Source organism: Penaeus japonicus, unplaced genomic scaffold (assembly GCF_977035675.1).
Source record: "Penaeus japonicus unplaced genomic scaffold, GWHDUDI00000001_assembly GWHDUDI00000023, whole genome shotgun sequence".
NCBI classification, from domain to species: domain Eukaryota; kingdom Metazoa; phylum Arthropoda; class Malacostraca; order Decapoda; family Penaeidae; genus Penaeus; species Penaeus japonicus.
The window spans coordinates 2,501,050-2,513,549 of record NW_028234425.1 but is presented as its reverse complement, the minus strand read 5'-3'; the positions used below and the strand labels follow the sequence as shown (position 1 = coordinate 2,513,549).

General features: G+C 36.3%; 2 protein-coding genes across 2 annotated transcripts in view; one reads left to right on the top strand and one right to left on the bottom strand.

Annotated features, from left to right (window-relative positions):
• The window catches only part of Cdc16 (cell division cycle protein 16), an 8,004-nt gene extending 1,732 nt beyond the window's left edge, over positions 1-6,272 (top strand). The window contains exons 2-12 of the mRNA XM_043031767.2: positions 385-537; positions 1,043-1,201; positions 1,332-1,491; positions 1,883-2,108; positions 2,560-2,639; positions 3,038-3,127; positions 3,414-3,723; positions 4,030-4,189; positions 4,723-4,915; positions 5,543-5,683; positions 6,018-6,272. Coding sequence (XP_042887701.1) covers positions 385-537; positions 1,043-1,201; positions 1,332-1,491; positions 1,883-2,108; positions 2,560-2,639; positions 3,038-3,127; positions 3,414-3,723; positions 4,030-4,189; positions 4,723-4,915; positions 5,543-5,683; positions 6,018-6,130 — 1,785 coding nt within the window. The 3' untranslated portion in view covers positions 6,131-6,272. The remainder of the gene's footprint in view (positions 1-384; positions 538-1,042; positions 1,202-1,331; positions 1,492-1,882; positions 2,109-2,559; positions 2,640-3,037; positions 3,128-3,413; positions 3,724-4,029; positions 4,190-4,722; positions 4,916-5,542; positions 5,684-6,017) is intronic.
• Positions 6,273-9,603: 3,331 nt separating this feature from the next.
• The window catches only part of LOC122262914 (haloacid dehalogenase-like hydrolase domain-containing 5), a 16,912-nt gene continuing 14,015 nt past the window's right edge, over positions 9,604-12,500 (bottom strand). Inside the window, exons 4-7 of the mRNA XM_043031166.2 lie at positions 12,149-12,354; positions 11,756-11,944; positions 11,404-11,572; positions 9,604-10,675 (exon numbers count right to left, since the gene is read on the bottom strand). Coding sequence (XP_042887100.2) covers positions 10,526-10,675; positions 11,404-11,572; positions 11,756-11,944; positions 12,149-12,354 — 714 coding nt within the window. The 3' untranslated portion in view covers positions 9,604-10,525. The remainder of the gene's footprint in view (positions 10,676-11,403; positions 11,573-11,755; positions 11,945-12,148; positions 12,355-12,500) is intronic.

Genomic DNA, 12,500 nt, shown 5'->3' with positions numbered 1-12,500 from the left:
TTATTATTTATTTGATAAAAGACCTTTAGAAAATAATTTGGATATGTCTTTTACAGATGTTGTCTAACCCTTTCAAAGAAAGATAAATTTTTCAATAGTGTGTAGTGAAGCAGATCTTTTTTGTGCTCTTGAATTTGTTATTAACCCAAAGACGACGGTGCGTCACATTCGTGTGACACAGCTAAATCCCTGATGCCAGGGCGTCATGCCAGTGTGATGATTACAAAGCAATATTGCAATCGCCCGGCATAGGGGTTTTCACGTAGCGCGTGCCCCGTCGGGAAAGGGTTAAGTTAAATATTTAAAGGACCAGTATATGGCCTTTACCTAGAAATACCATGCATTATTTTCTTGAAACTAAAAGAGTTTCCTGTTATTCTACAGCATCATTACAAGGCAGCGGTGTTCTGGGCAGACAAGGTAGTCAGCCTGAGTAATGGATCCCCTGCAGACGTGTACTGGTTGGCGCAGAGTTACTACCTCACCAAGCAATATCATCGGGCCATTTTGCTGATCAACAGCCACAAGCTTACAAGGGTATTTTGTTCTTCAGTTCTTTCTTTTTTTTCTTTTTTTTGATTATCCTTTCGAGATGTATTATATTTGTTCACAAGGTATAGATTGTTAATTGTTTGTTTGTACTTTGTATTATTTTTGTTTGGCTGTTTCTTTGGCTTATAATTGTTTTAATATATAGCATATCTTCAGTCAGTTATGAAGCGGAGGAAAATCCAAACAACCAAATGAGAAATGGAACGTGACAATGTTTAGAGAGATTGCCTTGAACATTGGAATTAATTGTATTATTTTGATTTTTCACATCTTTTAAGTGTTCATCATTATTTTTTTATTGTTATTATTATTTCGGTTATTATATTTAGGTATTATATTTGTATCATTATTAATATTTTGTGTATATATGTGCTTGTGTGCTTTCATATATGTATACATATATGTTTATATGCACGCCCATGCCTTTTTTATGTAATATCAGTGTGGAAAGAAATATTTACTTGATATGTTTCCCTTCCCACACATTCAGAATGCCACCTGTCGATACCTGGTAGCACTTTGCTACTATGAGGTCGGGGAGTATCATTCTGCGCTAGACATCTTGGAGCGCAGTGAGAACAACAATGTGTCTCGCATTAAGGCCGAGGGGGAGGCCATTGCCGTTCCGGAGATTGATGATACAATGTCGGTAAGTCAGTATCTGGATGTATGAGGTAAAAGGTTTTTGCTCTTTATGTGTACTGTCTGTTTGTTTGTTTGTTCGATTTAAATATTGGATCCACATAATATGGTGATAAGTTTTTACGTCTCCTTTCCAGATTGAGTGCTCAACGCATTTGTTGAAAGGGTACATATATGAAGCCAGTGATAATCGCGCTTTGGCTGTGGAGAGCTTCCGAGCAGCAGTGCAGGCCGACCCACTGTGTTACGAGGCGATACATGCACTTACGCAGCATCACATGCTTACTGTGAAAGAAGGTTTGTTTACATTCAGTTGTGTAACAGTTCTCTTTAGGTGCTAAACTGTAAATATTTCTACAATCAGTTCATTCTTTTGTGTATGTATAGTAGGTTTTGTGTTGCTGCCTGTTTGTTTAATTATTTATACTGCTTCGTGTTTTCTAGCAAGCATAGTAAGTCTTCCATGTTTGGTCATTTGTCTTTTATTCTCAGGGCTCTGACATTATTGTAATTCAAGAGTCATTTGCATTACTTATGTGAACTATTCCATGTTATGGGATCAGCAAAGTTTTAATTTTGTAACTCCAAAATCTAAGGCAGATGTGTCAAAATTCTCGTCCAATACAACATCACGATTCTCTAAATCAAAACAGAGAGTCAAGTGTATTGTTATCATTTTCTTCAACAGAGAAGGAGCTGTTATCGTCCTTGCCACTCTCTCGGACATGCAGTGAAGCAGAGAGCGCTGTGGTCATAGCAGTATATGAAACGAGAACCAACAAATACAGCTCACCAACTACACCACTACCCCAGCCTGCTGCTCCTTTGGCAACAAACGCTGATTTCATTACGGCACAAGCTGAGAAGCTCTATTACAACTGCAATTTTGCACAGTGTCATAGATTAACGCAAGAGTTAGTATTGGTTTCCTTTTCCAGTAATTGTTATCATAATGTCTGAGATTTTGCTACGAGATGTTATCACATGTGGGTTGTTATTTTACTACTAATAATATCAATTTTTTTTTTTTCTGTAAGTTACCATTATTGAAATTCAGTGATATTGATGTACCAGTTAACACTTTACCTCATAAGATATGAAATGCAAAAAGATTATAGGTGTTAACTACACAGTCAAATTGGATGACTGTTGGCTTTTTAGGCAGTAGCTTATTTCAAGTGAATTTTCTTTCCAGGTTTGTTGTTTACACTATATTGTAATTGTATAAATTTTGCTTCAATGATATTTCCTATTTCTTTAGAACACGTTCATGTTGGATAAAAGTATAGAAAGTAGGCCTGATTTTGTTGATGTTCTTTTGATAGCAGGATGATATAGTAAGCTTTTGTTTTTCTTGCTTTCCAGAGTGCTAAAAAAAGACCCTTATCATACAGAGTGTCTCCCTATTCATGTCTCCTGTTTAGTGGAGCTGAAGCAATCTAACAGTGAGTGCCTTGTCATTACCTTTACATAAAATTATTGTGCATTGTAGGATAATGGTTGTGCAATAAGGAATATGTGTTTTACATCAAGTTTTTATGTGTTTTTGAGATTTAAATTCAGGTGAATTACAAATGATCTTCAGTTATCTTTTTTTTTTTATTATTATTATTATCATTTTTTTTTATTATTATGGGGGCTCTTGTAAATTCATAAAATATATATGTGGTAATATGTATATAAAAAAAAAAGGAAAAAAGAAATTTCATAAAAGTTCCACTTCTATTTTATACATTATATTTCATTATCAGATAAAATGAGTCATGGGAATTCTACACATTAAATTATTTTTTTTGTCAAATCTTTTCAGAATTGATACTAATTATTACATCCTCTATTTCAGGTCTCTTTCTTCTGGCTCATAAGCTTGTTGACTTGTATCCAGAGAGTGCTTTGTCCTGGTTTGCTGTTGGATGTTACTATTATTTGATCGGTAAACGTTCATGGTTTTTTAATAGCTGTGATAATCTGTGATGAAATTTGCTACACAGAGCTGGTGATGATAAGGCCAACTGGATCCTTCGAGATTCAAAAAGTGGAAATCTTGTATAAAAATACGTGCATGTACTTTGCATAACAATCATGTATCTTGTTTAGTCGAGCTTGTCTACTCATGTTTGCTTTTGCGTTTTATGTGTTTCCGTATGTGTTTGCATGTGCGTGTGCAGCATACATTATATCTGTACAAATTCTTATTCTTATTCTCCGTATTTCCGTAGGTAAGAACGAACAAGCAAGAAGGTATCTGAGCAAAGCCACTGCCCTGGACAGAGTCTTTGGCCCAGCCTGGATAGCCTACGGCCATTCCTTTGCTGCGGAGAACGAGCACGACCAGGCCATGGCGGCCTACTTCAAGGCTGCGCAGCTCATGAAGGGCTGCCATCTACCCCTGCTCTATATCGGCATGGAGTACGGACTCACAAATAACCCGAAGTTTGCCGAGAAGTTCTTCAAGGAGGCACTGGACATTGCGCCTGAGGATCCATTTGTGCTACATGAATTAGGGGTCGTGTCCTTTTGTAATCAGGAGTGAGTATATTGACTGGGGTATGATAATGCTTTTCTTAGCATACATTTTTCTAAGCATTTTCTGCCATTAAAGATGTTGACTGACTAGGGTATGATAATGCTTTTCTGCACATACATTTTTCTAAATGTTTTCTGCTGTTAAGGATGTTGACTGAGTTATATTTTCACAGTATTATTTCTTAAGATATTGTTTCTAGTCATATGGTTATAGATCCTATGAACATTATTACTACAACCATGGAAATAAATAAATAAATCTCACAAGAGCATAGCGTGAAAATAACATTCATAAAACCAAATTTTCAGCTACATCTCGGCAGAGTTATACCTCCGAAGAGCTGTGGCGCTGGTAGAAGACAGTGGTGTGGTGGTGGTCCCTGAAAAGTGGGCGACACTCTTAAACAACCTTGCTCACACGTGTAGGAAGCTGCACAAGTATGAAGAGGCGTTGCATTTTCATCAACAGGTAGTGAATTTTTCTTTTCTTTTTCTTTTCTTTCTTTCTTTCTTTCTCTTTTTAATGTTGTCATAGAGTGAGTAAGTATGAACGTGTGAGTGTGTGTGTGTGCGTGCGCGCGCATGTGTGCGCTTGCGTATATGCATGTATGCATGTTTTTAACAAGTTGGGTATCCCTTGTTGGAATTATGACAATACAGTCTGAAGAAAGGCGTACACAGTAATTATTCAGAACAGCATAGTATCTTCTTTACGTACTCCAGTCAAACCATTTGTCATCATATCAAAATAAAAGAAATCACTCAGATAGAAGTAGTTTTCCTTCTGTAATTTTATGAAGTCTGTACTTGATCTGTCAGCATGCAGTGATGGATGCATAAAGAATTAATGTATCACATCAAGAAGAACTCTCCTACAGACATGGAGAATTAGATGCTGGGTCACAAGAATGCAAGAATTCCAGCAATAGACGACTAATCTTGTCAAACTGAAAATAATTGTGTTTCTCTTCTTTTTTTTTCCTTCTTTCAAAATTTCTCTAGGCTCTGAAATTATGCCCAGGAGTGTCCTCTACATACTCGGCGCTGGGTCTGGTGCAGTCCTTGCTCGGTGACTACGAGGCAGCAGTTGTGTCGCTCCACAAGGCGCTCTCTCTACACCGTGACGACACCACGGCCACCACCCTTCTCACCACTGTTATGGATCAGCTGATGACACAGACCCCTGCATTCCAAGGTGTGTTTTTGTAAGTCGTATTTTTTCCCTGGCTCTTGCTATTTCTCTTTCTTATTCTCTTCCTCTTCCTCTCTTTCCTTCTTCTCCTTCTTTTCTTTCTTTTCCTTCTTCTTCTTTTCCTTCTTTTACTTCTCCTCCTCCTCTTCCTCTATCTCCTCCTGCTCCACCTCTTCTTCTCATCCTCCTTCTCCTCCTTCTCCTCCCTCCTCTTCCTCCATCTCCACCTCCACCTCCACCTCCTCCACCTCTTTCTCCCCTCCTCCTCCATCTCCATCTCCATATCCACCTCTTTCTCCCCTCCTCCTCCTCCTCCATCTCCTCCACTTTCACCACCACCTCCTCCTCTCCCGGTCTTTACTTTGGTTTGTTGATTTATTGTTTTGCTCTCCAGTTATTATAACCTGATTTTTTATTTTCATTCTCAGATTATTAAAGATTAACAGGAATGATAACAAATAGGAGAATAGGGATGATGCATGTTAGATTTTAGAAGGAAGGTACCAAGAGCAGAAAGAAATAATCATTCATTTAGTAAATAGGATAGTAAAGGACTTGACCACAACTTAAGTTCCTGAAATAATTATCCAAAGGTGTAAATCAGTCTGTAATATCTCTGAACAACCTCAGGAGATGACAACATACCCCAGTTGGATCCACCTTCCGATATTGTGGGGACGGACACCAACGCGAGCGACATAACCAGCGACATCACACCAGCCTCGGCAGATGATCCTCTCAGCGACTCGAATCTTCTGGGATCTAGCATAGGTGGGTACGGCGGATATTTTGTGTCGGTGAAACGCTTGGAGTGGAGATATCGTTTTCCATTTGATCTTTAGTCTTTGGAAATTTTTAACTTGTTATTTACTGACTGAATAAATGGCTTGATGGGATTGGTTGTTATAGAGCAGCATTCTCAGATTTAAAAGAAAAAATAGTCTTCACATAATAGATAATTTTGTATTTGGGACTTTACATATGCACTGTTTTAAAGATGTTATGGGAACACCTTACTTTATCCAGTCAATTATAAATGTAATTCCTTTTTTCTATAGATAAGGCACAAAGAAGATATATTAATATTGCTCTATTTGGTTTACAGGGCAGCCAGTGATGCATTCCTCAGATGTCGGGAGAGATTCTCTTAGCCAATCCTTAGGTCAGTCAACAGCGCTTCTCATAGAGGACATGGTTATGGACGACCAGAGCCCGTAAAGAGAAAGGAAAAAAAAACTAACAGACATTATCGGTGGTATTTTTGAAGTACCTGTTTCTGCAACTAATATTACGACAATACATAATGCGTAAAGATATATATTGTTTCATGGATTTGAAAATAAAGCGTCACTTTAGCCTAGGATTGTGTTTTCATTCTGACCAAAATGGATGTGGGAAATAGGAAAGTATATTTTTTTTATATAATTGAATAAGGAGATAAATGTGTCTTCAAAGTAAAACTATAAGTGAGTTTGAAATTCTCTCTCAATGGGATCGTGACCCCCACAATGAATAATAATAATAATAATAATAATAATAATAATAATAATAATAATAAAAAAAAACATCTTATATGGGGATATTAAAAAATCAGTCATATTTATACGTTTTTAATGTCATAAATATGTCATTCATAGAACATCATGAATGAAAAGTAGCATACTGTTTGAGGATTCATGAAAATCTGAACCACACGTATAAAAAATGTGATTTGTGATTTGTTTGTGATTTTGAGAATGAGAATAAACATGAAAACTTCCTCACCGTTCCGTATTCAAAAACATCACTGTACCATCCAGCATGCTATTACTGTAACAATCTTACACTATTTATAGTTCTCTTATATGTTAACCAAAGTGATCACTAGAACGTTATTGGCACCAGAAAAAATGTATATAAAGATTTGGTGTGTATGTGCACATGAAATTGTATTTTATTGTATTGTATTTTGAATGTAGTTTGTCCAAGTAGATTATCTCTTTATAGTATATATTCATCATAAATGATTTTGTGGTACATCATAGGTGAGCTTGGTGAAATGAAAATAAAAAGTTTAGATTTATCAGTATGGAAGTCACCACTATGGAAAGTGGATATATACAGTATGTAAATCAATATAAGGGTTATGACACTCCATTTGAACAACTTTCCACTTAATTTTTTTTTTTTTCTTTTTTCATGCTATAAACCCAAGTAAATGCATAGTCCTGCAATTTGTATTTATTTTTCAACTCACGAAAGAGTATTTAAAGTGATCCATTTATTCAATTTCCATATAGCCAAAGGCAACAAATAAAACATTATGGATTCAAGTATAATGCATCTTCACTTAACTTTACTTTTCTCCTTATCAGATTTATATCAGAAAGTTACTATTAACTAGAACATAAATGATTGTCTTCACTCAACTAAGCTGTTTCCTTCCATGTAAAAACACCAGTCATAATGCCCTTGTGTCTTCAAGTTAAAATTCACAATGATTAATATAATCAGCATTAGTTGCACATGTATTTGCTTCTTGCATTCGTCAACTGACTAGACATTTTCCTGATGTTATTGTAGTTACAAAACCACACAATCCTAACAGTAGCTGCATGATATTTCATAAGTAATATAAATGCACTAAACAGGAAGGGCTTAATACCATATAATCATCCTAAGATGACAGAATCCATCACAATTACAGGTTACATTATACAAAGCATGAGGGACTTGATATGCAGTTTGAGGTTCCTGTTTTCTTTCAAGGGGGCACTATTTCAGGTAAAATGTAGAGCAACTGTAGTCTGGTAAGCTAAATAATATCAATAGCCTTCATGTACAGGTTATACTGAATCAAGGATCATAGCACTAGTAAGCAAAACAAGTAATGAAGGTATTTTCCTGCAACTGATGATTCAGCATCTCTTTAAATCTGGACAGATTTACAAGCATGTATATGAATTTCCCGTGACTGCTAGATTACTTCTCTGGGCAGTTAGATATTGGATTAAGTGTAATTTATCCTTTCCTAGAACTATTGATATAGCATCTAAAATGTTTCATTTATATATTTCTTTCTAAGATCAATCAGAGCAGAGGTTCCTAAACTAGAGGTAGAAGAAGGCATTTTCAGGGGCACGTTTACACTCCTAATATTTAGTCTTTCCCTTATTTATCTTTACGTAATAGATATTTTACCTTAAGATCTTGTTATTTCTGCAAAATTAAAGTAAAATCTATATAAAATTCAGTATAAACTATGTAAGAGTCTAGACAGAAATAAACATGAAAACCACTAAGGGTACAAAAGTTGCAGATGATCCAAGGGGTACATGATCAACTAAACCTTGGGAACTACTACTTCAGGGGATATAGGAGGTGCATGATTAGGGATTAAAAAAGAATATTATTGAATTATTATTTGACCTTTGTTGGTCTTTTCTTTAATTCAACCCTCGTCTTTCAAATGTGTTTGTACCAACTGGTAATTATGCAAAGGCAATGTACTGTGTGTTTTTGTTGCTGTTTATCGGCTTATTATGATAATTAAGAATTAGTTAATGCATCAATCTTATGAGGCATGTTGGAACTAGTGAAATGCTATCGTGCTTCACTGGACAATATAGGAAGAGTTGTTAAGATCATGAATGTCCCTGGAAATTTGCTGTATACCACATAAACAGCTGAACTTCCGTCAACCTTCTGTATAAAATACAAATCCTTTTTTTTTTCATCTATTGAATATACAAGACATTTCATAGATGTTCAAGTAGTCTAAATGAAAGACCAGGATACAATTGTGTATATATATATGTGTGGTTACAGTAACTTGACCACGGTTGGTTCAAGATGAATTACCCTGTGATACATTATACAAATGTTAACACACTGAATCCATATGCTTTACAAAGAAAGGGTTAAACACTGACACTATTGTTTTTGAACTAGCAGACAAAAGGGGAACACAAGAAGAAAGAAAAACAAGAATTATCAATGTTGGTTCTCATAGTTTAATGTATATGGACGAATGTGGTTCTATGTTGTTAGGCAGGGAGATTACACAGTTCATCAATATGATGAGTATCCAGTGGTTATCAATACTCACTTAATACATTATAGAATATTAATACCTCCACGGAACTTTTTTCTTGAGTAATACACTAGCATGGGTTTAGTTTTACATATACATATGGGTAAAAGAGGTAGTTAAATCAACACAAAAATATGTAACAACACACATCTGTCTTTAGTTGCAAAGACAGCTTTCCTTCTTTTCCCTTCTCTTTCTCATAAACATAAGAAACTCTTCTCTTCCCTTCTCTTTCTCATACACATAAAAAACTGTTTCTCTAGCTTCCCTGTTGGATGACATGGTATCAGGCTTAGAAACAATTTAATTATCTGGCAAGATCAGTTTGTATTCTTCCCCCTCCCTCTCTCTCTCTCTCTCTCTCTCCCTTTCTTTCTCTCTCTCTCTCTCTCTCTCTCTCTCTTTCTATCTTTCTTTCTTTCTCTCTCTCTCTTAGAGTATTATAGATGATTTCCTTAACCCATTCCCGACGGGGGATTTCTAGCCTAGAATGTCCAAATGCCGGGGCTTTCGAATTATTAGGCCTAAATTAAATGAATAGCTGGCACAATATTGTGCCGCCCGGCAACTGGGCTTTTGAATGCGCGGTACACATGCTGTACCACCCGTCCTGTGTGGGTTAATGTAAAAAAAAAAATAATAAATAATAATAATAAAACTACTCTTGCTTTTTTGTTGGAGAAACTTTTCTGTTTCCAGCTGATCATATCCACTTTATTCAATATTTTACATACATTGATACATTTGTGACATTCTCTTTTCTTCTTTTTCACCACAATACAGAGCACTATGCAGGAAAAAGCATGCACGCACGCACGCACGCGCACACACACACACACACACACACACACACACACACACACACACACTTGCATTGACTTATGCATGTACACATTCACACCCATTCATCCATCCACACACATATACATACATACATATATACATACATACATACATACATACATACATACATACACACACATAAAAACAGACTCTGTGTATGTGTGTGTGTGTGTTAGACACATCAAACCAAATTCTTAGTATTTGAATATCATAACACAGTTAATAAATAATGACTGAAATTTGATATATTATTCATCTTTGAAATATTCATGAAATCTCTGTAGTGTCCACCTTTTTACCATCTGGTTCCTTCAGCAATCAAGTATAAAGGGAAGTTTACAAGATACATCATAGGGATATGGGTACCTGTCTCAGCTCTTTAATCTTACATTGCCTATAGCAGCTATCTGGGCTTATTAAAGATGTATACTCTAAATAAAAAATTGTCAACAAGTTTATCTACACAGAAAATGATTCACTTTCCTATGCCCTTTAACATATATATGCTGCATAAAAAAAAAGAAAATCCTTAAATATACTTAATTCTCTCACTGGTAAATGTAGCTCACCTACAAAAAAAATCATGTGTTTATATCTTAAACAACTAGCTAGTGAAAAGCCCAAGGCAAGACCACAGCCAAATCAGCTGCTATATAAAGCACTCGCATACGTCTCGCTCCCCCGGCCTTGTTTGGGGTTCACCGGTAGTTCTCGCGCTTGAATATGGTCGTGATAGCCTCTAAAACGCACATGACCGAGAGCGAAGGTTCTTGTAGTTTGGATTCGACGGGGAGGAAGTCTCTCGGTGAGTGTTCAAGGAGCTGCTCTGCCCCGTTGTGCACTCCTGTCTGTCAGCGGAAGGAGAAAGTGTCAGTTGAATTTACAAAGGATAACGTACTTAACCTTACACTGTTTGATTTTACATACTAATTACAGTCTAATTATAACATATTCTTGGTAATCACACTCCGTTGCTACAAAACAGCACAACTACAATGAAACTCAACCTTAAAAATGACTTTCAAGAGTAAAATAAAAGGACGATAATTCCATAAATATAATTCTGTTTTGAAAAATTACATTTCATAGTATGAAAGTTGCCAGACATAAAAAAGAAACTAAATAGTAGGAAAACTTTGAAAATACCAATTAATATTTTGATGCTGGGAACATGTACTGTTGTCACTAGGCCTTATTTATTTATTTATTATTATTATTTTTTATTTTTATTTTTTTTTTTTAGAGTGATGGTCCCCAAAAATCCAAGGAATATAAATGCATCAAAAGGAAATGTCAGGTATATCTTGTAACTGACTTGAGGAGCCATCTGTACTTAAAATCAAACAAAACCACAGTGAACTGTATTTATTTTACATGTACTCCTACCATCAATAAATCAAGAAAGAAAAAAAGGATCAGCCTTAAATAAATCAGAATGCTAATAATTATAAAAGTGTAATGCTACCCTTGAGTAAATACATGTTCTAAGTCCTAAGCTTCCCAGAAAAGTACAAAGCAAATACAAAGCAACACAGGATATCCTCAACATCCACAGAAAAATAAGACTAACACTCACCTTAACTAATATAGAATAACACTGGTCAGCAGTCAGACCCTTGAAGTCGTGAGTGGAGAGATCAAGACCTCTGGCGCCTTGCATTGACACGTGCTTTTTGCTTCTGCGATGCCTCCTTACATATTCTTGGTATAGATTCATTCCAAATATGTCTGTGTGAATATTATCTCTGAAAAAAGAAAGACGGAAAGAGTGAATTACTGTAATTCCTGATTCTTTAGAGTAAGCTTTTGTGCTTGAGCTGCTAATGTATGTTGAATATTATTTCAAGCCATCCATAACTTTCAAGCACACTGCTAATGTAAGGTCTAAAAATTGCAAAAAAAAATTATGGTATCAAAAAGCAACTTACCCAATTGCATAAAGTTTTGTGATAGGATTGCTAATGCCTATAGATCTTGCATGTTCTTGCACCATTGTCTCTGCGTGGTAGTATGTTATTTCCGAGGGCTTCCCGACGAGGGCTGTGTATATGAGGTCATTACCCGTCAGCTTCTTGTAGAGTGCCTCCAGGCATAGTAAGAAAGCACCGTGACCAAATCTGAAAGAGAGGGGAGAGGCATGCACGAAGAGGGACGGAGAAAGTGAGAGTAAGAAATAATGCGGCTTGCATGCATTATTCATCCAAATTTGGCAAAACTGACAGTCCTAAGAGTAAAAACAACCCAGTAATCATGAGTGTCAAATGCAGGACTAGTTCTTCAAACAATTCCAACTACAATAGACCCAATGCACCGAAATTCACCTAGGCATGTGAGCTTCTGCCATCCACTGCAGGTCCATGTTGCAAGCAAGGATGGGCAAATGTGGGTACGGGGCGGTGGGCATTCTCGTAACGTCTCCGTCCGTCATTAAAATGTCTATTAACAGTTGCAGTGATGTTTCCCACCTCACAGGTTCACCAAACAGCATAAGGGCATCTATTTTTGTTATTGGTGATGGACTTACTGCCTATGAAGAGAAAAAGAGAGTTATGATAAGACAATCTTGAGAGAGAGAGAAAAGGAAGGAGGGATAAGGGGAGATAGAACCAAGGAGGATGAGAGAGATCTTCGATAGGAAGGGTGGGGAATAGTAAGAGAGAAAGAGAAAGAGAG